Source organism: Xenia sp. Carnegie-2017, unplaced genomic scaffold, assembly GCF_021976095.1.
Source record: "Xenia sp. Carnegie-2017 unplaced genomic scaffold, XeniaSp_v1 HiC_scaffold_21, whole genome shotgun sequence".
NCBI lineage: Eukaryota > Metazoa > Cnidaria > Anthozoa > Malacalcyonacea > Xeniidae > Xenia > Xenia sp. Carnegie-2017.
Window position 1 is genome coordinate 9,054,405 of NW_025813484.1, and position 20,839 is coordinate 9,075,243.

Below are 20,839 nucleotides of genomic sequence, written 5' to 3' on the forward strand. Positions count from 1 at the left end.
TTGAATGTAATTGGATGATATGATTTATGCACTAGATGAAAATATTCTCTTCTTAATAATGTACAATACCGTACAAAAAAACAAAACCAAACCAAAAAAAATCAAAAGTTTATCTGTGTTTTCTCGTCGATTATATTTGTTCAATAATTGTTTACTTGTGTGAATAAAACCTGATAATCCTTTAAGTTCTTCATCGGTGTCTGTAATTCCTTTCGAGGACATCACTACAAATGTAAAAAACAACATTTGTGAACCTATTTTATGTAAAAATTCTTCAAGGGTACTAAATAACATCCTCACTTAAAGCTTCAGTATTGTTACGGCTTTGTTGTACTTGATGTTCCATCATCTTTGAAATACTCATTAAATTTTCTGTTATATTGCTAGCTGTTCTAGCTAAGCCTTCCTTGCTTTGCTGCCTTGAAACCATACAAAAGAACACGTTATAATATTTTGAATAAATAACCTTAAATCAATGTAAGGGATAAATGTTCACCTCTGTCGCACCCCTGAGTGCTGTTCACGCTCTCCTGTAATCAATTGATTTTTTTCATATTTCTCAATTGAACTCTGAGCTATAGCCACAGCTTTGCGCAAGTTAACCTGCATGCTAACAAGATGAAAGTCAAGAGCAGTTATTACTGACTACACATATTAAAATTTGCAAATTGTTCTAAGTAAAAATGCAAAACAAACATATTGTAAATTTTACATTACTAACTTTGTTTGCAAATTTAGTTTTAGAAATTTCACAGTCAGACATGAAGTTTCGGTTGCATTTGCTTTACAATAGCAAACATCAAAGCAATCTTAGCAAGTCATGGGACTCATGGCTAAGTTCATTGAATTATTTTCTATTTAGTAATTACACCATACGTTGATAAATTCTGACAGTGCTTTTTGACTTCCTCTTTTATTCTAAGGTGATTGCTTTCCCTATCTTCTTCCTCGCCAATTTGTTTCAACTCCTAAGAACATGAAACATATGTTTGGCTAACGACTGTTAAAATTGACGAAAAAAACAAAAGACCGTTATATGTTACGTTAACTGTCGACACATATTTCAGTAACGAATTATTATAAATTAATAGACATGCACATAAAGACTAGAGGATGAATAAATATAGTTTCAAAGCATATTAAACACATAGTTGTAAGTGATATTTTATATATATATATACTTATACATTACATCCAGTTTTCTTCGCAAACTTATAAACATTTTTTTCACTTTGGATGTCACAAGATTTAGTTCATCTTGAAATTCAGTTATACCATTCGCCTCTTGAATTAACGCAGTTGTATCAATTTCAATTTGTACAATTTCTCTTATTTTAACTTTACTATCTCGTGGAAGTTCATCTGCCATGTTGAACATTCAAGGCAGCCAGTTGATCTAATAAGTATATGGAGTGATATTTACATTAGAGCAGTTTTTATTGTTCCGGTTATGACATCAGCATAATTTAATAAGGTTCTATTTTATGTGAAATCGTTGTTAAAGGTGATGCAATTAAATTTATGTCTATAGTACATCTTCTTTATTTAGTTCGTGAAAACATTTATTCCCAGATTTGATAGTTTTTGAAATTCTTCAGATAAATTGTGTTTCATAATTTGGTTATCATGTTGAGAGTTTGGGCAACAAATTTCGTCAGGAGAGGTTCAACAATTGGCAAAAGGCTTAAAAGTTTCTCATCCCAGGTAAAGACAAACTGACAAGTTCATGATTGAGTGTTAATTAAATGTTAACTTTCGCTTTACGGGATTTCTTGTGTTAACAACTTTTTAGACTTCTGGTGGTATCTTGGGCATTCCACCTTTAAAGATTCAGACTCCCTTTCCACCAGATAGAGCTGGACGCTTCCCACTGAACTTTGTCACACAGCTGAACGAGACGGCATCTGGTATTCATAACAAAAGTGAATTATTTGCAAAGAGCTTTCATGACCTCTCTAAGGCCGGCCTTATTTATGTTGTTAAAATACAAGACCTTAAAATCTTTCCTGAATTCTACATGAATTGGAAAACTAATGACGACATCTATATACATTGTGAACTGCATGACTTGGGCAAGACATCCTTAAACTTACAGTTTGATACTTATGATAAGACCAACAGTATACTGTTATGTAGAAACATGCGCACACTTGTTATTTGTGATGTTCAAACAAAACCACACCCTATTCCCGAGAATATGATCAAAACTTTACAACCTTTTGCCATGAGCAACGAACGGTATTTCATACCTCCCGCTTTCAAGGCTAAATCAGAGTCACCTTGTAAAGTAAGCAGAATAGTGCAACCTAGTGATCTTGATACTTATTATCATGTTAACCATTCAAAATATTTCGAATACATACTTGATGCGGCTTTGACTGCTGCAAGACAAGGACACTATTCCTGTCTGAAACAAGATATTGCATTTGCAACAGTGGACCATGTTATCCTCAACTATGCCAGGGAACTTTGCCTGGATGAACTGGTAAATATCGAGACTTGGCAAGACAACGAACATCCAATGAAAATATGTTTTGAAATCAGCTCAAATTCTAAAATTGCTTTTCAAGGAAGCATAATTCTGAAAGAACCACTCTTGAATTTCAGTGATGATATTAAAAAGAGGTTCCCGAGGGCAAAAGAGTTTTAAAATGTACATAACAGTTATGTAGGTATTAATAACTTAAACACAATGGAAATTCCTATTAAATGTCTATTTTATCCTTTAAATGATTGTGATTTTGTTATGAACTTTCATAAATATAATAATTACCTGGGTTTCTGAAACTTTTATTTTCAGACATTCTCAAATAAACGATATATTTCTATTTTTATAAATACTTCCTCAATTTTTATAAATCTCATTTAGCATAAAGAGAGCGGTGTCTTCAGATTGCCTGTGAAAACAAACAAAACAACAATATATAACAATCTTTGATTTCCAAACAAAAATAGAAATAAATCAAAGGATGTATTTAAAACTTACCAATAACAAGCATGGCCACTCAAAGCAAACAGATACTCATTTAATATTTCAATTGGTTTTTCTTGAAGAACAAGATCAAATCGTTGACCCCTGTTTAACCTGCCCATGGAGACACTGCCAACTTCACACTTCTCATCTTTAAAAAAATTCATATTTCTTAGTTGACAAACTTCACAGATCTTGAAACTAAGTTCCGCAGTTTTACATACTACTCAAGTTAAGTGAATCTCCTGTGGTCTTTGCTGGTTCTTCGTTATCAACGTCTGGGTCCTGAACACCCGTGTGCGCACGCGCAAAATCATTCAATGATGCCCAAGTCTCCTTTACTGATTCCACGAATTTTTGCTTAAGATTTGCTCCAATCCTTGACAAGTTCTCTCGCAGTTCTATGAAATTTATAACAAAATATTTCGCTCCAAACATTTCGTTGTTGAAACGCACCACGTCGCGTTGTTTATAAGTATAAAAAATTTCTTACCAAGATGCATTCGCTTTCGACCTTTATGATGAGGCATTAACACTGGGTCACCCTTAAAACCTTTCATGACCAAAGGCTCAATTCTGTATGCCTTAAAAACACGGAATTTCACAATGGATTAAACTGCAACCATAACATAAAATGTCAAAAACTTACCACAGGATCATACTTCGGAAATCGAAAGATAGTAAACAGAATTTCATATAAAAATAGAAAATACATTAAAACGCAAATCTTATATGGCCATTTTACACAAATGAATTCATTTATAGTGTAAGGTATAAAACAGGACCACCCAGAGAAGATTTGGAGCCATGAGAAAAATTTTCACTCGGGCCCTGTTTACTTTAAAGAACAGTTAAACAATCAGTTAAACAATCAAGAAATTACACCTCCGATCTTGTTTTGGAGGTTTGGGGTTAACACCAGCCCCACCACCCTATATCTTTCCCTCTCCTCCTCTATCTGTGCGGTCCCGAATAAAAAAAATGCGTTACTTACAGGATGAAATATGTTGTAAAAACCAGGACATGTTGGTAAACAATAATCCATACCAACACTGTCGACACCTCTAAAGTACGTACAACAATATTACAAGTTGTCTGAATGTTCCTATGCCTAGCACTAACTCTTTGGAGAAAAGCTTTGCGTATGACGGAGCTTCTGTTTCGAATTCAATTCCAACAGAAATCAGAAGTAGCAAAAGTGTGTCGCTTTTTCAAAAGAAAATTGCTGCTTGCATTTTATGATTTAGTTTAGCATGTAACTAATTTAATAAACTAAACTTTGTAAATGTTTAAACTTAACTTTCACTTCTATAGTTATTTTATTTCTTAGTAAATTTTGTAATTACTATTGAACAAAAGCACGCTCCTCGTGGAGATCAACCCCAGTTGACGAGGCCAGCGTGTCAAAATAAAGATTTTCATTCATACATTCATTCATTCTTTCATTCCTTCATTCATTCATTCATTCATTCATTCATTCATTCATTCATTCATTCATTCATTCATTCATTCATTCATTCATTCATTCAACAATCCCTACTTTATTTCAACCAAAAGTTTTGTAAACACCGAGGAAAAAAACACAGACAAAAACTCATACCTCACAGTCAAGAACAATCCAATAGGTGAACCAAGTGCGAACATATTTCGTGGTTCGAAATCCAGTTTGGGATAATGAACATACGGTTGTCCAGTCCCTGCTGTTCCTTGTTGACCCTGATGATACTGCAGGATTTCCACTATCTCGATTGATGGCGAAGTTACTCCGAGATTTGTCAACGAACTGTTGACTTGTGACGTCTCTGTTGTCTATAAATATTATCAAAAAATATTGACATTATGGTTGAGGGTGCTTTTATCATTCACTACTCTTGAAATATGTCAGAGAGATGACGTACATCAATGTCAGCAACTTTTGTATTTTCCAAAGATAAGTTGCGCACTTCCTAAATGAAAAAAGATGAAACAGTTATTTCTAACATTCTGCGTTTATCGGAAACCAACGATGAAAAATATGCAGTTTTTACTTTCTCTTTGATGTAATCTTTTTGATAGGAAATTATCTTTTTTCTTGGACCCATCGGTATACTTAACTCCTTCAAGTCATCCTCGCTACACATCATCTGTGGAAAAGAAGATTTTCGAGAAGCCATTAACGCGCTTCAAAGCTGTAATTATGCTCATATGTAAACAAAACGCCACGAATAATACAGTAAAACAGTGCGTACAACAACCATTGGCCAAAAAAAAATTCTTATGTAAATGGTGCTCATCGCGATATAAGGCTAAAAAGGTTCTTATACGGCTGGTTCGAAAAAAACAATAAAATAAGCCTTGCCAGATCATAACATATGGGATATAAATAAGAAAATTTAGTCTTAAAGTTTCTTATAATCAAGGTTTCTATACGAGGGGTTTTACTGCATGCATATATGAACATTTGTTTTTTTACTGACCAAAGCTTCCCCATCGATTTGTTCCATTTGAAACGTGAGCAAAAAGTTCTCGAGTCCTAAACGCTGTAGTATTTGCTCAAGGTTAGGCAAAGTACTGGAATCGACATTATGTTGCACGTTTCGTTGTTGGCAAGCTTGCGATGTGTTCATTTTACTCTGTTTTTTCACGCCAGGTTCATGTTGATCACCCTGAAAGAAATCACCTAATGCCATAAAAACGACCAACTGAATTCAATGCAAGTGCGTTGCTTTCACAGTAACATGCCCACTCAATCACAATACAAAAGAGCAATCATATAAGCATTCGCAATCCACTTGTTAAGTTCAACTCCCTAAGTACCCCGAGCAAAGCCTATCGCAGGAGATCTCGGGGTGAGATGGGCGGAAGCTTGCTACGTATTGGCATCCCCGAGTAAGATAGCGTGGAGGAGCCGAAATCTCAAACCAAAACGTTAACATGCGGCGTTCTAGTCCTTTTATTCCAAAGGTATCGGGAGGCATTGGGCGAAAACGAGATTTCTTTTTAAAAAGTTCTTCGTTTGTCTACAAGAGTTCTTCTCACAGTTATCCCTACTTTACAAAATGTTCCTACGAATATTTCGTCTCAATACAGTTATATGTAGCGTTCATAAAAGGTACAAAATGTCAATACCTGATGTTGAAGAATATCAAAGCATATCGCTGATCCTATAATAAATTAAGCGAACAATATTTTCAGTAAGGAGCTGCCTCGATTTAGGACAAGCTATAGTCAGTTGTAGTTACCTAAACTATGACCGCAAACGGAAATATTTCCTTTGAAAGAAGGATTTCTCATTCGAAAAAGACGCAAGAGACGGTTCATTTCTGAGCCTACTTTATCTACAATTGTCTAAACAACAAAATCGTTGATTAACTTTGATATAGTGATGACAAATTAATTTCTAAAACGACGTACATACCTGACAATAAACAGGACTTGTAAAAAACAAAATATCCAGCAATGTGGTGTTGGTGAACTCTCGAAGTTTACTCACGCTGTTGATGGTAATGGATTGCAGTAGTCTAAATGTCAAATTAAAATATTGCATATTATAACTTGTATATCCTGTTTCTTCTATATATCCTTACTAGTCCACAGTACTCCTACATATCCTAACTTCATACAGTCAATAGTCCACAGTACTCCTACATATCCTAACTTCATACAGTCAATAGTCCACAGTACTCCTACATATCCTAACTTCTTACAGTCAATAGTCCACAGTACTCCTACATATCCTAACTTCATACAGTCAATAGTCCACAGTACTCCTACATATCCTAACTTCATACAGTCAATAGTCCACAGTACTCCTACATATCCTGACTTCTTACAGTCAATAGTCCACAGTACTCCTACATATCCTAACTTCTTACAGTCAATAGTCCACAGTACTCCTACATATCCTAACTTCCTACAGTCAATAGTCCACAGTACTCCTACATAATCCTACGGTCAATAGTCCACAGTACTCCTACATATCCTAACTTCTTACAGTCAATAGTCCACTGTACTCCTACATATCCTAAATTCCTACATTCAATAGTCCACAGTACTCCTACATATCCTAACTTCTTACAGTCAATAGTCCACTGTACTCCTACATATCCTAAATTCCTACAGTCAATAGTCCACAGTACTCCTACATATCCTAACTTCTTACAGTCAATAGTCCACTGTACTCCTACATATCCTAAATTCCTACAGTCAATAGTCCACAGTACTCCTACATATCCTAACTTCCTACAGTCAATAGTTCACAGTACTGCTACAAATCTTTGCTGCTTGTAATCACTAGTACTCTTACATAACTTCACTGCCTTTTCTCACAAGTTCATTGTACTCCTACATATATTTTCACTCCCTGTAATCACTAGTTCATGACACACATACTAAATATCCTACTGTTTTTTAATCACTACTAGGACACTGTTATTCAACATATCTTTAGTGTCTGTTATCACTAGTTCACAATACTCTTACAACAAACTATTGAATTGAATTAAACACATTGATTGCCAAACCTATCCACTCCATTGGCCATGTCATCATGTATAGCAGCGTGCCAAAGAACAGGTAAAAACTCAATTCGTCCAACCAAATTATCCTGCTTTCTAATCAAATTTTCACGACGACCCTCCATCATCTCCAGTGACAATTTACGAAAGTCATTCACTGAAAATCAAAATCACATGAAAATTGTAGCATAAATACATATTGGATCACCTTTGCTATAATGATCTCGCACTGAAGTTTACACAGATTCTGCTTACATACTAACCACATTCAACAAGTGATCGAAACTGAAGATCAGCATACGGTCCAATACCATGTACAACAAAAACCAAATGATCAATTTGAGAGGGTTCTCCTGCACAAGAAAATTTAGTTAATCCAAAGAAAACATTTTCCATGGAAATCATATGTATACCATCATCAATTTCTGACTCAAAGTCATCAATTCCACGTCGCACAACTTTCGGTCGGCTTCTTATTTCATCATCAGTCCAATCATCAGCTGTTGATGTAGTTCCACTGAAATGCACCATGACATTGGAGTTGTGCATAATAACCGTTTCTCCTTTGTTGAGATTGACTGTCTTGGGCCATTTTTGTTCATCATGTGCTTCCAAGAATGCTTGCTGTTTCATGGAAGATTTATCATAGTAACGTGAGAAAGAATTTAGACAAAATCTAATGATAAACATAAATTACCTCTAACTTTGCTGATAGACTTTCTTCATAAGGCGTTAGTTTATTTTCACGTTCATGTGCTTTACAAAACCACGTACAAGGACGCACAACTGTAACTGGTTCATTCCAGTAAACACTTGTTCTTGTTCTCTTGTCAATATTCACATCAAAACGGCCTCCATCTGTTGCAATTATTCTATCACCACCTCGAGAGGAAGTTGAGTAGCTCAACTGTAACAAATTAGAGTCTTTCCAGGAAAATGGCGTCCAGACTTTACCATGTTTTAGATAAAACCAATGTGGACGTACAGGAGATGCTTTAGCTCGTTGTTCTGGTGTAGGAGGGGGTGCTGAGGGAATGTGAGGGGATGCTGGTGGGAACATTGATTGTTGACTTTGGGTAAATGGGGGCACAGCATGAATTGGTCTGGATGTTTGACTAGGAGTATGTGAGGATAATGATGAATTTTGATATGAAACTGAAGGAGGTGGCTGGTCCTATGAATTAAAAACATTGTGAAGTGGGGTATGAACCATTTAATTTTCACTCAAATGGCTTACCATTGGGGAATATAGAGTATGTGGAGGTACATTGACTGATGTTGATGAAGTACTTGGAGATGAATCACCTACGTATGAACTCGTCGTTGGTGTTATTGGTTGCTCGATAAATTTTTCCATTTCAGGTTCTGCTTCATCTAAATTATTAAAATTTACTTATAAAATACACCAATAAACTTCAGGTGGAAATTTACAAACACCAACAAACACACATAAAATTCCTTGACTCAGATACTTGAACATAAACATAAACAGTCAAACTGTGAACAGATCATACCTTTATTCAAAATTATTTCTTCGGTTATGCTATCGTTGGAAGAAGATGAAATAGTTGTTGATGCACTAGGTACTAGAGCTGGTGCGAGTGCAAACGGTCCAGACAAAGGACCTAGATCGTCGCTGCCAGGAAATAATGAATTCGACGTTAATGATGTTGTGTTTGCTTTCTCCGCCATTATGAAACGTGACTTTGATTTAGCGGGCTCGCGTTGATCACATGTCAGCGACTTACATGTGCGCAGGGTGCGCACACTTAGCTTGTTTACCCACCACTCAGCTAGTACAAGTCACCTATGGTACTAATACTGGTATTATCCACTGGTCACACCAACTGCTACCACTCTCTAATCTATATATTTCAGTATTGCTTTGTTTCCATTTCTAAATACCAAGCCCCACAATTAACACTCAAGAAACTTGGAAAAAGCATTGAACGCAACATTTTTACACTTGGAATAAAAATATTTTCGTTTTGTGTGTGTTATAACGTAGAAATAAATCTTTCTCCAAAAAACTGTTGTGATGTTAGTCCCAGATAAGATTGTAGGCATCGGTACGAGAGCCTCGCATGTGCTTATAGTAAACAACTTTAAAGGAATATTTGTCTTTTACTTGTATGTATAATCCATAGTGAGCACCATTTGAATAAAACCCCAACACGAAACCCGACACATAAGTAGGATTCACAGGTTCTTTTAATGGACATTGAAGAGAAGCGTATTTAAAACGCAAAGAACCAGAGTACATAACACTCTTTAAGTATTCCAAAGAAATACTTCGATCCTCAGGCTCAAAGCAGTACTAAAGGAGGAAAAATTTTAGTCTGTGAGTTTTTATGATGTAAACATATAGAATATTTGGTATTGATGTTCATTATCAAAGACACAGCGTTTACTATAATATTAATAAATTCAACATAGATGGACGTTGCTAATCAATCGGAATTGAAGTCACGATTAGGGATTCACTATGTTTTATCTCACCTTTGCTTAGTCTGTTGACTTACCCGGTAAATATCATACTCTGATGATAAAGTCTTTGGCGTGATTTTTACGTTAAAGTAACTGTTTTCGATGATATCTTTGGTGAGTGGAAACATTCTAGTGATGTTATGTCTAATTAAAAAGCTATATCGTCCTGTCACTAGATATTTTGTCGTAGTAGAACACTCTTCCGCAATAAAGGAATGTATATCTGCATGTTTCGTGTCTAGTTTCTTCACTCGACCTAAAGATTTGGAAAATATTCAGCAACAAGAGCATAACCTGACTTATTAAATTCGCTGTATTTCGTGTGACATTTCAAAATGCCAGACAAACCTTTACAAAGTACATGTGGGCACATCTCAGCTTCTGCTTCAATACCAACGCATCTTTTATTATTTTCACAGTCACGATTCCGTTCTCGTATTCCTTCAAGACAATACTCCTTTTCTGAGCAAGATGTCCACCGTGACCACTCCATCCAGTTACCTAAAACTTGCTCAACGCCATTATTAGTCAAGCCATTGGATGTGAGAAATAAAATATTAAATAAAACGCATTGTGTGTAGGGATTCATGCTCAAGTTTTCTTTACTGGTCCTTAGTTCATCTTCACACCAAAGCAGTTAACGACACGACGCACATTATGATAATACTAACTTTAGAATTATAATTTTACAACATATCCAAGTATTGTATTTGATGTTTGAAGCTAATACAGTTTAATTTAAAACATGTAGCTGTTGATGATTTATCTCCATGGGATCAAATTACCGTAGAAATATCAAATATCTCTTCATATTACTTTAATCAGCATCCAACAGCTATTTACATAATGCCGTGATCAATTTTAAATAAGAATCTACAACGACACATAAAACAAACAAATCACAGGATGTTTGCTATATTTTACACGAATCACCTGTCGCTAGGTCGGTACGCAAGCAATTTTCATTACAGTTTTTGATTTATCATTGTAAGATCGTCTTATAATGTCCACAGCCTCTGAATGACTTACACCAACTAAACTTTCTCCATCGACCGAAATCAATTCCCAACCAGGCTAAATTGAAAAGTTTGAACACAAGTAAGAAATTAATCAAAATTGTAGCTACTTTGTGTCATTGGCAAACTTTTAAATAAGGGCTCTCTGACAAATACCATGATAAGTTTCCCAAACTCGACATAGATTTTAACAAGGAGATTGACTCCCTTCGAACTATCCCTCTCCAGTACACCCCTGTATTTGCATAGTCTCACCTGTAATGTACCATCATCTTCAGCTGCACCCCCCGGAAAAACTTTTTCAATGCGGATCTCAGGTTGAGCCCGGGATCCACTTCCCCCAGAAATGCTTATACCTACAAAAAAAGTTTACAATTCACCTTAACATAATTATTCCTGTATTATTGTAATATCTCTATGTGAAACATCGTCTAACCCATGCTTGTTCGAATCTTTGGCAAATCAAAACATAATTGATTATCAGCTATTGCTCTCCGATGTTCATTGCTAGGGCTGTCGGGCACTTTAAGATAATTTCCAATGTTTGAATCATTTGAGTGATCTTCGAAAGACGTTTCTGTCACTTCAACTTCAGGTAGTTTTGCAGGTGGTGGAGGAGATGGAGGTAAAGGCACACCAAAGGTCGTAAGGTGGGGTGAATCACTTGAAGCGTCTACAACTGCAAGAAAATAACATAAAACTGAGATAGCGTAGACACGCAGCATTACAACGAGTTCCACATACCTTGAATAATTGGATTCATTTCAATGTTGTTGTTTTTTGACCATGTTGATTTGTCGTAATCAGTCTTTTTTGCCTCTCGCTCCAAGATTGAAGAACCTTGAACCTTCAACGCAAGTCTTTCCTTCTTTAATTCTTCTCTGGTCTTTTTGATGAGTTCCGCCTCGCTTCTTGTACGCAGTTGAAAATTACCATGGCTGTCTAAATACAATAGTTCAACCTTTCTCAAAAGACATACAACTAAAGTATTATAAAAGTAGTAATTGTTTACACACTGTAAACCAACCTTGAACGGCTTCTACTAATGTTTTCTTAGGTTTGGCTTGAACTGCATTGTCGTCAAGAACGGGAGAGACTAAAAGAAAAAAGAATTCATACGAATTCAACTTGCTCCAAGTATTTACAAGTGTAAAACATTAATCTGACCACTGTGACAATCTTATGACGGAAATGATACAAGAAAATAAACATGTCTGTCTTGCAAGAAATCTACAGTAGTTAGATGCAAAGTCAATGCTTTGATAAAGCTATTATTATTTGAAATACCTGGAGCTTTGTTACCATAGAACTCCAGTGCTTCAACTTCACGGTTTGAGGTCATTGCATCAAATCTCCCAACATCGTAAGGTACGACAATCGCTCTGAAACACACAAACATCAAAATCAAAGTCAAGATAACAAAAGAAGCTTGGTAAATTTGAAACACAATCCCTGTATCACAATAGGGAGAGAAATATTTTTGTACAAAACATTGCAATATTTTGCACCTGATGTCTCGAAGAAGGATCGCTTTTCGCGGTGAATCAAGTGTTAACAGTAAACTATTCACAAGTCCTTCGACGTCAACTTCCTTATCTTTGTACTTAACGATAAAAAAATTAACTTGATTAAAATATCGCGACAACTTATCATTAGAATTTACTGATTTAAAATGTTCGTACCATTCTCACATGCGTCATAACATTGTTATAATCCTTGACATCCAGAAGATTTTTGCTTCTCGTGTCAACATGCTTGACCATTTCTTCATTACAAACCACTAGAAATTTTAGCAACGAGTGAAAGATTTTCACGAAAACTGTTTTTACACAAACTTCACAAGTAACAAAGAGCAAAATCAAAGACTTGTACACAAACCTTTCTTTCGAACTTTCTTGTTCTGATCACCTCGTCTTCCAAAACTCAACTTTGCCTTGATTTTATTACCATGTTTCTGAAGAAAAGATTTCGATTTCTTCACTTTCTTTTTTCTTCCTTTCCCATCTTCTACATCACGACCAATCAAATCCTCTCCACTTATGCCACTACCATTTGAACTGCGTTCGTTCACACTTCCACCCGACTCTTCGTCACCACCTTTTAGCCTTGCCGTCTTCGTGTTCTCGCTGTTCACATAGGAACTAGCAGATTGCATGGCTTCATAAGGACTTGGTTCGAATATATGAGAAAATGTTTGATCATCACTAGCTTCCACGGCGCTAACTGGCGTCTGTTCCAGATCTGTTGTTGTCTGCGATGGTAAAGACGTATTCATAGCCTCTAAAACAAAGTAAGGCCAATACTTATATAATTAATAACGATTTTGATCGGGCTGAAAATGGCCAAACATGAAGATAAAGCTACTACCTTGAGTGCCTTCGTCAAGAGGGGTTGCCTGTATACCAATATCTGATCGCGATAGAGATGGAGTCGGAGAAGGACTGGATCCAAGAAGATCCACTTGAATGCTAGAGTCTCTATGGGATGTGTTCAACGAGCAGGGGACTGGTACTTGCAACATCGACATATTCTGTTTCATCTCTTGTGATACTGTGTAAAGCAGACGTGAATATTTAAGAACAATTTTGCAGATGGCGCGAAGAATACACGACTTTACCGTTTGCTTCTGCTCCATCAGGATAGACCCAGCTGACGTCAGAGTAGATGAGCTTTGCTGCAGGCAAAATCCCCGTCGACTGCAGAAAATTGGTGTTGATTGCAATTTTATCAGCTGTTTTAACCTATATTGTAGAAATGGTGGTAAAAGGTATTTGTCTTTACCTTCACTCTCATGATGACGCGATGTTGTGATTTCATAAAGTCCACAGCCGCTTGATGTGAAATACTTTCAAAGCTAGTCCCGTTTACATCAAGAATAAGATCGCCAACCTGTAAACCAGCTTGCTCAACGACGGAATCTTTGTCAACCCTGAGAGAGAGAGGATTATAAAATGAAGATTCTTGTGTCGAGTTCAATGTTCACTTTGAGAAGATCTTACCTGGAAACGTAAATTCCCAGACCGTATTCTTTTCCACCTCGTAGATTGAAACCAATGAAACCATCGCTAAGTTCATTTATCGTAAAATCTATTCTCTTTTCATCGATGCTGTGCAAAAGTTTAATATTTGACTGAAAATCTGGAATGTGTTGATCAATGCTTTCCTACACGAAGATCAAGAAGATCAAGTACTTTTTATTGCATTGGCGATTTGACAGCCAACAACGCGATACTGAATTACCTTATCGCTATCGTCAGTATCATTCAAACTATCTTCTACGGGTAAACCATTTGCATCCATCCTAAAGATGGATAGTTGATAATTAGTTAGGTAATGAATACAATGTTTCGAAATGTGATATGGCTGAAGTGATTGAAGATTTAGGTTTGATTATTGATATGCTTATAACTTTTTAGTAAATTAAATGAAGCAAACGAAAGAAGTAATAACGAGACTTATCTAAACACATTAAGACAGACATCAGTACCAAGAAAATCCAGCTTTAACTTCATTGAACTCAGGCAATCTCCCTTCAGATTTAACAACAAGCTTCACTTTCGTAATACTGGATAGCAATTTCACAGCTGAGGTGTGTGTGATATGTTCAAAATCCATTCCATTGCATTCAATAATTTGATCACCAATTTTCAAACCCTCTTTGCGAGCCATAGTATTTTCGTCGATGGTTGAAATGTACACACCTGTCCCGTACTCACGACCACCTCGTATGGAGAATCCTAGACTGGCATCTGGGTCAGATTTTTGTAAATTTACTACACAAAAACTGCCGTTTGTTTTAGACCTGAAGGGATGAGAAGAACCCGATTTTTGACTGTTTGATAAGCTCGGTGGCCGAAAAGGTTTAGACATAAAATTGTAAGGAGCAAGTGAGTCAAATTTACTTCGATAATTTGCTGGTAAGAGATTGCGAATGTCTACAAGTAAATCCATTTTCTTCGGAGTGTCAAGGCATGATTTTAAACTCGATACCAAACGTTCGACAGATCTGCCTGAATAAAAATCCTTTAGCACATCGTGAAGGTAATCTCTGTCTTGATCAGTCAACAGCCTCGAGACATCGCGTTGAAACTTTTGTAAACTGTCAGCGTTTCTCGAGGAAGAAACTGGTGAATTCATAGCAACATACAACGGAACCTTGATATGCAATCACAAATCTATACGTTCAAATAAACAAAACATACTCCCATTTATAACTTCATCCATGCGAATACCACAACTTCGCTAATCATTATTTACAAACAAGCAAGCGTCGTTAATATGACGACAGGTCACGGCTTTTATTTTGCATCACAATTCATCTTATTTGACTATTCATTAAGTGCACCATTAACGTAAATTCCTATCATTTTCCCATTTCGTTACGTGGATAAACAGTGGCATTCGTTGATATATATGGATACGATCCTTCTACAAACAGTATCTTGTTCAACACAGCGTATTGGTATCAACTAAATTTCTAAAATGCCTTTCGGTAATGTCGCTTCAAGTAATCGTAGCGACAGATGAGGCATTTATATCTAGTGTCATCTTTCATGAATAAATACACGAATGTTTAATGAACATTTTTGCCCAACTGTAAATGGGAAAAAAACAGAACTGCGCAAAATATTATTTTATTTAGTTTTCCAGATCATGTTAAATCCTAAAAATTATAAGAATTGTGATCTAAGTACAGTTAGTCCCACATACCTTAATGTGTGGGACTACTTTGGAGAGACAAATCCAATCAAGTTAAAAATTTAATTATAAAGTAATGAAATAGGCATTTCAATTTGTCAGAATATTAACGCAATTGTAATGAGAGCATTGTGTATCGTTATTATACATTGTCATCGTTAAATGGTACCAGTGAAAATTGTATGCACGACAGATTACCAGTGAGGCAGTGACCTACCAGCCCATTGCACACACTTTAGTTACCAGTCTTTTGGTGGAAAGTGCTCAAAAATGTCAAATTCAAGGAGTCCGCCATCTTTGAGACCGAATCGAGTTTTTTCTCTAAATTTTGTATGATATAAAATAAGGTTCCAAATATACATAAAATATCGTAGTTGTTTGACATGAGATTCATGTTTAGCACATTTACCCTGGTAATCAACAGAACCAACTCAGATGCAAATGGATCTTTGTATGCTGTATTTCATTATCATCTTGCGGCCTCAGCCGAGATTGAACTTACCACATTTTTAGCTGTCTGTATTTTATTTGCCTACAATTACGAAGCGTATAAACAATCATTGTAGCGCGCCAGAGAAAATCTGTGTTTTATTTTAGTATTTAAACAGTTATGCTTTAAACAAGAACAAAATATCGCAGGCAAGCAGTCTGAACTTTACAGAGCAAAGCAATTAGTCGGTATATTTTGGCGGAATGTTTGGTTGTTATGAAAACCACGTTGAAGAACGCTTATTCTTTAACGAGTTTGGTGGCTCTTAAAAGAGCCGGTTTGTATTTGTTTTTATTATTAAACGACTTAAGCACGTTCACCACGGATTCGTCTTGCCAGCTGAATGTCTTTAGGCATGATCGTAACTCGTTTGGCGTGGATGGCGCACAAGTTTGTGTCTTCAAATAAACCAACAAGGTAAGCTTCGCTAGCTTCTTGTAAAGCCATCACGGCTGAGCTTTGAAAACGCAAATCGGTCTTGAAATCTTGAGCAATTTCACGAACCAAACGTTGGAAGGGCAGTTTGCGAATCAAAAGCTCAGTCGATTTTTGATAACGACGAATTTCACGAAGAGCGACGGTTCCAGGCCTGTATCTATGAGGTTTCTTCACACCACCAGTAGCTGGAGCACTTTTACGCGCAGCTTTCGTTGCCAGAGTCTTTCTTGGGGCTTTACCACCAGTTGATTTACGAGCTGTCTGCTTAGTACGAGCCATTCTTCTTCAATAATAAGCCAAAATATTTTGCTATACGACCGCGAGAGCGAGAGTTTGTTGAACGAGAACAAGATAATAATTCAAAATGAGCGCCTCGTTATATATACTCTTGAAAAGACCATTATGATTGGTTTACTTAAAACAAAGAGCTAAGACTCCCATTGGTTTAGAATCTCGTTCTATGATTGGCTGTAAAAACTCTCGTTTTCATTGGCTGTTGGTGTGTGTACCTAGGTCAGATTTTGATCCATTTTTGTTAGAAGCTCACACATATATATTTTAAAGCTATCGCAGACCGAAATTATGACTAATTTTCTGTTTATCGCTTTGTGTCAGATATCTTTGGGAATGGTGAATAGAATACTTCAAATTCACAGGTTGTGGGAAAAATTATAGTGATTTTGGGGTTTGTAGCACCCCAAAAAAAAGACGATGTGTTTTCGTATAAAATTCTACTGAAAATTTATGAAAAACCAAAGGGAATGAGCGACAGAAAATCAACGTATGAAAAACCTGTATCTCGATGAACACACTTAGCGAGTGAAAATAATCGAAACTATTCTCATTCTTGTTCTACACTCGTTTAAACGACATGTACGTCAAGTATAAAGGAGTACACTATCGCTTATATTATCAAATTTCGATGCAGCCGTGATCGAAGTCGTAACAAAAGTCAAACCATCTGAATATTCACGTTTTGATCTTTCAGACAGTCTATCCATATTAAAATTTGAGTGAACAACATGTTCAAAAATTCCTGCTAAAGATTCAAAAGAAACACAAATTGCATGAAATTCGTCCGCCATGTTTTGCTTGAGTCTACGCAGCCGTCCGACCAACAGACTTTATAAACAAGCGCGAAATTTGAATTGAATTTTATTTCATTATCAAACGTTCGTCACAATAGGTAACATTATTTGCGCACAGAGATAGTCGGTTTTAACAAAAATGTCGAAGGTTCCTAAGAAGAAAGCATCTCATCCTTCGTATTCTGTGATGGTTTGTGCAGCTATTGCTGGATTAAAAGAAAGATCAGGATCCAGTCGTCAGGCGATTGTTAAATACATCAAAGCAAACTACGAGAAAATCAGCGAAAATGGTTGTTCCAAAAATGTTACAAAAAGTCTCAAATCATTGAAGGATGATGGTAAAATCAAGGAAGGAAATGGTGGACCATTCAAATTTGCCCTCACTGAAGCCGGCAAAGCAAAACCAGAGAAGGCAAAGAAGCCTGTCGTTAAGAAGGCAGTCGTTAAGAAGCCAGCGGCCAAGAAACCAGTGAAAACCAAGAAGTCACCTGCGAAGAAACCGCCTGCAAAGAAAGCTTCGGAGAAAAAAGTCTCCGAGAAGAAGAAGCCAGCTAAAAAGCCAACAAAGAAGCCCAGCAAACCAGCAGGAGGAGTAAAGAAAAGTAAAGCGAAATCTCCGGCAAAGAAGGCAGGGAAAAAACCAACGCCAAAGAAGACAACAAAGAAGCCAGCTGGTAAAAAGACATCAAAGAAATAAATTTCTGTCTTTCACAGACAACAACAAAACGGCTCTTTTAAGAGCCACCACAAATCAAAAGAATTGATACTTTTTGTTTCTACATTCTTCGTACAAATAATTCCAAACTCATTGCTCATTGCAATATCAATGGTTTTATAGTTACACTAGGTCATATATTTTACACACAGTGTATAATCTAGAGAGAATCCAGTGTTTTCTTCATTATCTCAACAGCTTCAAAAACTTGTTCCTCTTTAATCACCAAAGGTGGAGTAAACCGTATTTTATCACCATGAGTAGGCTTGGCAAGAAGACCATTATTGCGTAGTCTAAGACAAATTTCCCATGCATCAACACCTAAGGCATATGTTTAATCAATGTAAATTTCCTCAATTTATAGGTTATGTCATAATGTAGAATTAACACACTTACCATTGACTTCATTTACTGTGATTCCAGTGAACAAACCTTTTCCTCGAACATCTGTGACTATCTCATGATTTAGCAATGAGATTTCAGCACGAAGGATATCACCCATTTTGCTTGCATTTTCAGCAAGCTTTTCTTCTTCCAAGACCTATCACATAGTTCTGATCATGTTTAAAAATTAACTCAAAACAATCCATAATCCATCACAAGTTCGCTTACTTCTAAAGATGCAATGCCAATTTTACAGGCAAGAGGGTTGCCTCCAAAGGTAGATCCATGCTTTATTAGGAATAAAAGTTATTTTAATACATATTTCACATAATTTTATACATCAAAATCAAGCCTCCATTTTCACAAGAAAAAGAATCATTACAACAGTATCAAATGTCAAATTCTCTACAAATAGCAACTAACCTCGCCTGGTTTAATGGTCATCATGACTTCATCATCGCATAAAACTGCAGAAATCTGCCATTTCAAAAAGAAATTATGGATTTGTAAAATACAATTAGCTTTATTTATACTTTATGTGTCTTACAGGATACAATCCACCAGATAGAGCTTTTCCAAGAACTACAAGATCCGGCCTTACTTCCTCATGATCCACACCAAGACGTCTTTAAACAAAAAAGATGCTTAACATTTCCAAACAAAAGATACATATTAACTTTGTCAATCTATTAAAACCTTCCTGTGCGACCCAAGCCAGACTGAACTTCATCTGCTATGAACAATACCTATTTGAAATAACATATGTATTAAATTTTTAAGGAAGCAATAATTTTGTGTCAAGGTAGATACATAAAGTTATTTGATAATTTTTTCTTGCTAACATTATACTTGTCACAAAGCTTCCTAACACCAGTCAAATAACCAGGTGAAGGTACAATGACACCAGCTTCACCCTGGATTGGCTCAACCATAAAGGCACAAGTGTTTGGATCTTTAAAGCTGACCTAAATATAGATGTTATATAAATGGCAGTAAAAATGGAAATGAGTGTGAAGTCATTGTACTCACCTCTAATGCCTCAAGATTATCATATGGTACAATTTCGAAACCAGGCATGAATGGTCCATAATCTTCATAACAATCAGGATCAGTAGATGATGAACATGCAGCTAATGTTCGTCCCCAGAAATTCTCAGATGCAAACACCACTTTTGCCTCATTTTTGGGAACTCCTTTGACCTTGTATGCCCATTTCCTAGCTAATTTTATCGCTGTTTCCCCACCTTCAACACCAGTATTCATTGGTAGCAACTTATCATAACCAAATAGTTTGGTGACAAATTCTTCGTATTCACCTGAAAAAGAAAAAATGATTGTATCACACAAATGCAATGAAAAGGTGGAAAATTCTTTAAAATTGTCCTGAGTTTTTGAAGATCTATAAAGATTGTTGCCATAAACTGAATATCTCATTCTGCCCCAAACATTAGAATTTGCTTTGAGGCTCGTCCAGCAACTCTGTGGCAACGTAGAACACACATAAGTTATAAAATTCCAAATGTGAACTAAATCTTCACAAATTCCTCGGCAAGGAACTATAACAACTATAAACCAGACACAGCTAGCATATATATATATATCTTATAGTACAACAAAAATGTTGCAAATTTTGTACAAATATGCATCTTTGAAACTTGATTGCAACTCACCCAAAACATCATTGTAAAATGCTCTTGAAGTCAAAGTTATCCTCTCCACTTGTTTTTTCATTGCTTCAATTATTTTAGGATGACAATGTCCTTGGTTCACAGCGGAATACGCGGCAAGAAAATCTAAATAACGCTTTCCTTCGACATCCCAAACATACACACCTTCTCCTTTGCACAAAGCAACAGGCAATGGATGATAGTTATGAGCTCCGTAGGTATCTTCACGTTGAAATATTTCTTGAGAAGATAACTGAGTGCAACGTGTCGACGTTCCCAATAGTTTTCTCGACAGAAATGAGTAAACATTTACTTTGCATGCCAACTTATTAAACATTATTTTTGCCTTTTTGAATGAGCCAAAATTAGAGCAACTTCCAAAAACACGT

At 36.1% G+C, this 20,839-nt stretch overlaps 8 protein-coding genes across 8 annotated transcripts; 2 read left to right on the forward strand and 6 right to left on the reverse strand.

The window, feature by feature from the left end:
• Positions 1 to 23: 23 nt before the first annotated feature.
• LOC124445032 (vesicle transport protein SEC20-like) lies at positions 24 to 2,450 on the reverse strand. Its single transcript, XM_046995752.1, has 6 exons — positions 2,364 to 2,450; positions 1,193 to 1,396; positions 877 to 968; positions 497 to 610; positions 301 to 419; positions 24 to 224 (listed from the first exon to the last, which is right to left on the reverse strand). The coding sequence occupies exons 2-6, from the start codon at positions 1,376 to 1,378 to the stop codon at positions 25 to 27; spliced, it is 711 nt and encodes a 236-aa protein (XP_046851708.1). The 5' UTR covers positions 1,379 to 1,396; positions 2,364 to 2,450; the 3' UTR covers position 24.
• Positions 1,605 to 2,730, forward strand: LOC124445028. The gene is made up of 2 exons (XM_046995746.1): positions 1,605 to 1,704; positions 1,793 to 2,730. The coding sequence occupies exons 1-2, from the start codon at positions 1,627 to 1,629 to the stop codon at positions 2,648 to 2,650; spliced, it is 936 nt and encodes a 311-aa protein (XP_046851702.1). The 5' UTR covers positions 1,605 to 1,626; the 3' UTR covers positions 2,651 to 2,730.
• Positions 2,731 to 2,774: 44 nt separating this feature from the next.
• On the reverse strand, positions 2,775 to 9,209 carry LOC124445022 (phospholipase DDHD2-like). The gene is made up of 19 exons (XM_046995735.1): positions 8,982 to 9,209; positions 8,705 to 8,841; positions 8,165 to 8,641; positions 7,881 to 8,091; positions 7,731 to 7,820; positions 7,474 to 7,624; positions 6,369 to 6,471; positions 6,193 to 6,298; positions 6,080 to 6,114; positions 5,428 to 5,616; positions 4,999 to 5,094; positions 4,870 to 4,917; positions 4,572 to 4,780; positions 3,966 to 4,035; positions 3,621 to 3,632; positions 3,465 to 3,555; positions 3,196 to 3,372; positions 2,987 to 3,122; positions 2,775 to 2,897 (listed from the first exon to the last, which is right to left on the reverse strand). The coding sequence occupies exons 1-19, from the start codon at positions 9,157 to 9,159 to the stop codon at positions 2,846 to 2,848; spliced, it is 2,568 nt and encodes an 855-aa protein (XP_046851691.1). The 5' UTR covers positions 9,160 to 9,209; the 3' UTR covers positions 2,775 to 2,845.
• Positions 9,210 to 9,424: 215 nt separating this feature from the next.
• LOC124445030 lies at positions 9,425 to 10,672 on the reverse strand. Its single transcript, XM_046995750.1, has 3 exons — positions 10,303 to 10,672; positions 9,990 to 10,210; positions 9,425 to 9,784 (listed from the first exon to the last, which is right to left on the reverse strand). The coding sequence occupies exons 1-3, from the start codon at positions 10,541 to 10,543 to the stop codon at positions 9,509 to 9,511; spliced, it is 738 nt and encodes a 245-aa protein (XP_046851706.1). The 5' UTR covers positions 10,544 to 10,672; the 3' UTR covers positions 9,425 to 9,508.
• On the reverse strand, positions 10,639 to 15,466 carry LOC124445021 (PDZ domain-containing protein 7-like). The gene is made up of 15 exons (XM_046995734.1): positions 14,458 to 15,466; positions 14,211 to 14,271; positions 13,970 to 14,133; positions 13,752 to 13,899; positions 13,588 to 13,666; positions 13,338 to 13,520; positions 12,849 to 13,250; positions 12,653 to 12,750; positions 12,479 to 12,573; positions 12,258 to 12,352; positions 11,998 to 12,066; positions 11,715 to 11,912; positions 11,407 to 11,649; positions 11,226 to 11,326; positions 10,639 to 11,028 (listed from the first exon to the last, which is right to left on the reverse strand). Exons 1-15 carry the CDS (start codon positions 15,105 to 15,107, stop codon positions 10,894 to 10,896), a joined length of 2,721 nt encoding a protein of 906 aa, XP_046851690.1. The 5' UTR covers positions 15,108 to 15,466; the 3' UTR covers positions 10,639 to 10,893.
• A 708-nt stretch (positions 15,467 to 16,174) lies between these two features.
• Positions 16,175 to 16,933, reverse strand: LOC124445036 (histone H3). Its single transcript, XM_046995757.1, has one exon. It carries the CDS (start codon positions 16,873 to 16,875, stop codon positions 16,465 to 16,467), a length of 411 nt encoding a protein of 136 aa, XP_046851713.1. The 5' UTR covers positions 16,876 to 16,933; the 3' UTR covers positions 16,175 to 16,464.
• A 759-nt stretch (positions 16,934 to 17,692) lies between these two features.
• LOC124443897 (late histone H1-like) lies at positions 17,693 to 18,410 on the forward strand. Its single transcript, XM_046994441.1, has one exon. The coding sequence runs from the start codon at positions 17,824 to 17,826 to the stop codon at positions 18,379 to 18,381; it is 558 nt and encodes a 185-aa protein (XP_046850397.1). The 5' UTR covers positions 17,693 to 17,823; the 3' UTR covers positions 18,382 to 18,410.
• A 25-nt stretch (positions 18,411 to 18,435) lies between these two features.
• Positions 18,436 to 20,828, reverse strand: LOC124443896 (ornithine aminotransferase, mitochondrial-like). Its single transcript, XM_046994440.1, has 9 exons — positions 20,454 to 20,828; positions 19,813 to 20,099; positions 19,626 to 19,748; positions 19,480 to 19,529; positions 19,331 to 19,409; positions 19,207 to 19,260; positions 19,012 to 19,071; positions 18,796 to 18,940; positions 18,436 to 18,720 (listed from the first exon to the last, which is right to left on the reverse strand). The coding sequence occupies exons 1-9, from the start codon at positions 20,785 to 20,787 to the stop codon at positions 18,560 to 18,562; spliced, it is 1,293 nt and encodes a 430-aa protein (XP_046850396.1). The 5' UTR covers positions 20,788 to 20,828; the 3' UTR covers positions 18,436 to 18,559.
• Positions 20,829 to 20,839: the final 11 nt, after the last annotated feature.

Bases quoted from the DNA above. Each gene is read 5' to 3' on its own strand.
- LOC124445022 (XM_046995735.1), bottom strand. From the start codon at position 9,159: ATGGCGGAGAAAGCAAACACAACATCATTAACGTCGAATTCATTATTT. The intron at 7,625-7,730 runs GTTAGTATGTAA...TTTGATTTTCAG, and splicing joins TCGATCACTTGTTGAATGTG to TGAATGACTTTCGTAAATTG. The intron at 4,036-4,571 runs GTATGAGTTTTT...TACGTACTTTAG, and splicing joins GGATTGTTCTTGACTGTGAG to AGGTGTCGACAGTGTTGGTA.
- LOC124445036 (XM_046995757.1), bottom strand. From the start codon at position 16,875: ATGGCTCGTACTAAGCAGACAGCTCGTAAATCAACTGGTGGTAAAGCC.
- LOC124445021 (XM_046995734.1), bottom strand. From the start codon at position 15,107: ATGAATTCACCAGTTTCTTCCTCGAGAAACGCTGACAGTTTACAAAAG. The intron at 13,521-13,587 runs GTAAAGTCGTGT...TGCTTTACACAG, and splicing joins TGATGGAGCAGAAGCAAACG to TATCACAAGAGATGAAACAG. The intron at 11,650-11,714 runs GTATGTGGAACT...ATTTTCTTGCAG, and splicing joins AATGAATCCAATTATTCAAG to TTGTAGACGCTTCAAGTGAT.
- LOC124445032 (XM_046995752.1), bottom strand. From the start codon at position 1,378: ATGTTCAACATGGCAGATGAACTTCCACGAGATAGTAAAGTTAAAATA. The intron at 611-876 runs GTATGGTGTAAT...TCATCTTGTTAG, and splicing joins CACTGTCAGAATTTATCAAC to CATGCAGGTTAACTTGCGCA. The intron at 420-496 runs GTGAACATTTAT...TATGGTTTCAAG, and splicing joins CACTCAGGGGTGCGACAGAG to GCAGCAAAGCAAGGAAGGCT.
- LOC124445030 (XM_046995750.1), bottom strand. From the start codon at position 10,543: ATGAATCCCTACACACAATGCGTTTTATTTAATATTTTATTTCTCACA. The intron at 10,211-10,302 runs GTTTGTCTGGCA...CCAAATCTTTAG, and splicing joins CCCACATGTACTTTGTAAAG to GTCGAGTGAAGAAACTAGAC. The intron at 9,785-9,989 runs GTAAGTCAACAG...TTCCTCCTTTAG, and splicing joins CAGAGTATGATATTTACCGG to TACTGCTTTGAGCCTGAGGA.
- LOC124443897 (XM_046994441.1), top strand. From the start codon at position 17,824: ATGTCGAAGGTTCCTAAGAAGAAAGCATCTCATCCTTCGTATTCTGTG.
- LOC124445028 (XM_046995746.1), top strand. From the start codon at position 1,627: ATGTTGAGAGTTTGGGCAACAAATTTCGTCAGGAGAGGTTCAACAATT. The intron at 1,705-1,792 runs GTAAAGACAAAC...ACAACTTTTTAG, and splicing joins TTAAAAGTTTCTCATCCCAG to ACTTCTGGTGGTATCTTGGG.
- LOC124443896 (XM_046994440.1), bottom strand. From the start codon at position 20,787: ATGTTTAATAAGTTGGCATGCAAAGTAAATGTTTACTCATTTCTGTCG. The intron at 19,749-19,812 runs GTGAGTACAATG...ATCTATATTTAG, and splicing joins ATAATCTTGAGGCATTAGAG to GTCAGCTTTAAAGATCCAAA. The intron at 19,530-19,625 runs GTTAGCAAGAAA...TATTTCAAATAG, and splicing joins AGCTTTGTGACAAGTATAAT to GTATTGTTCATAGCAGATGA.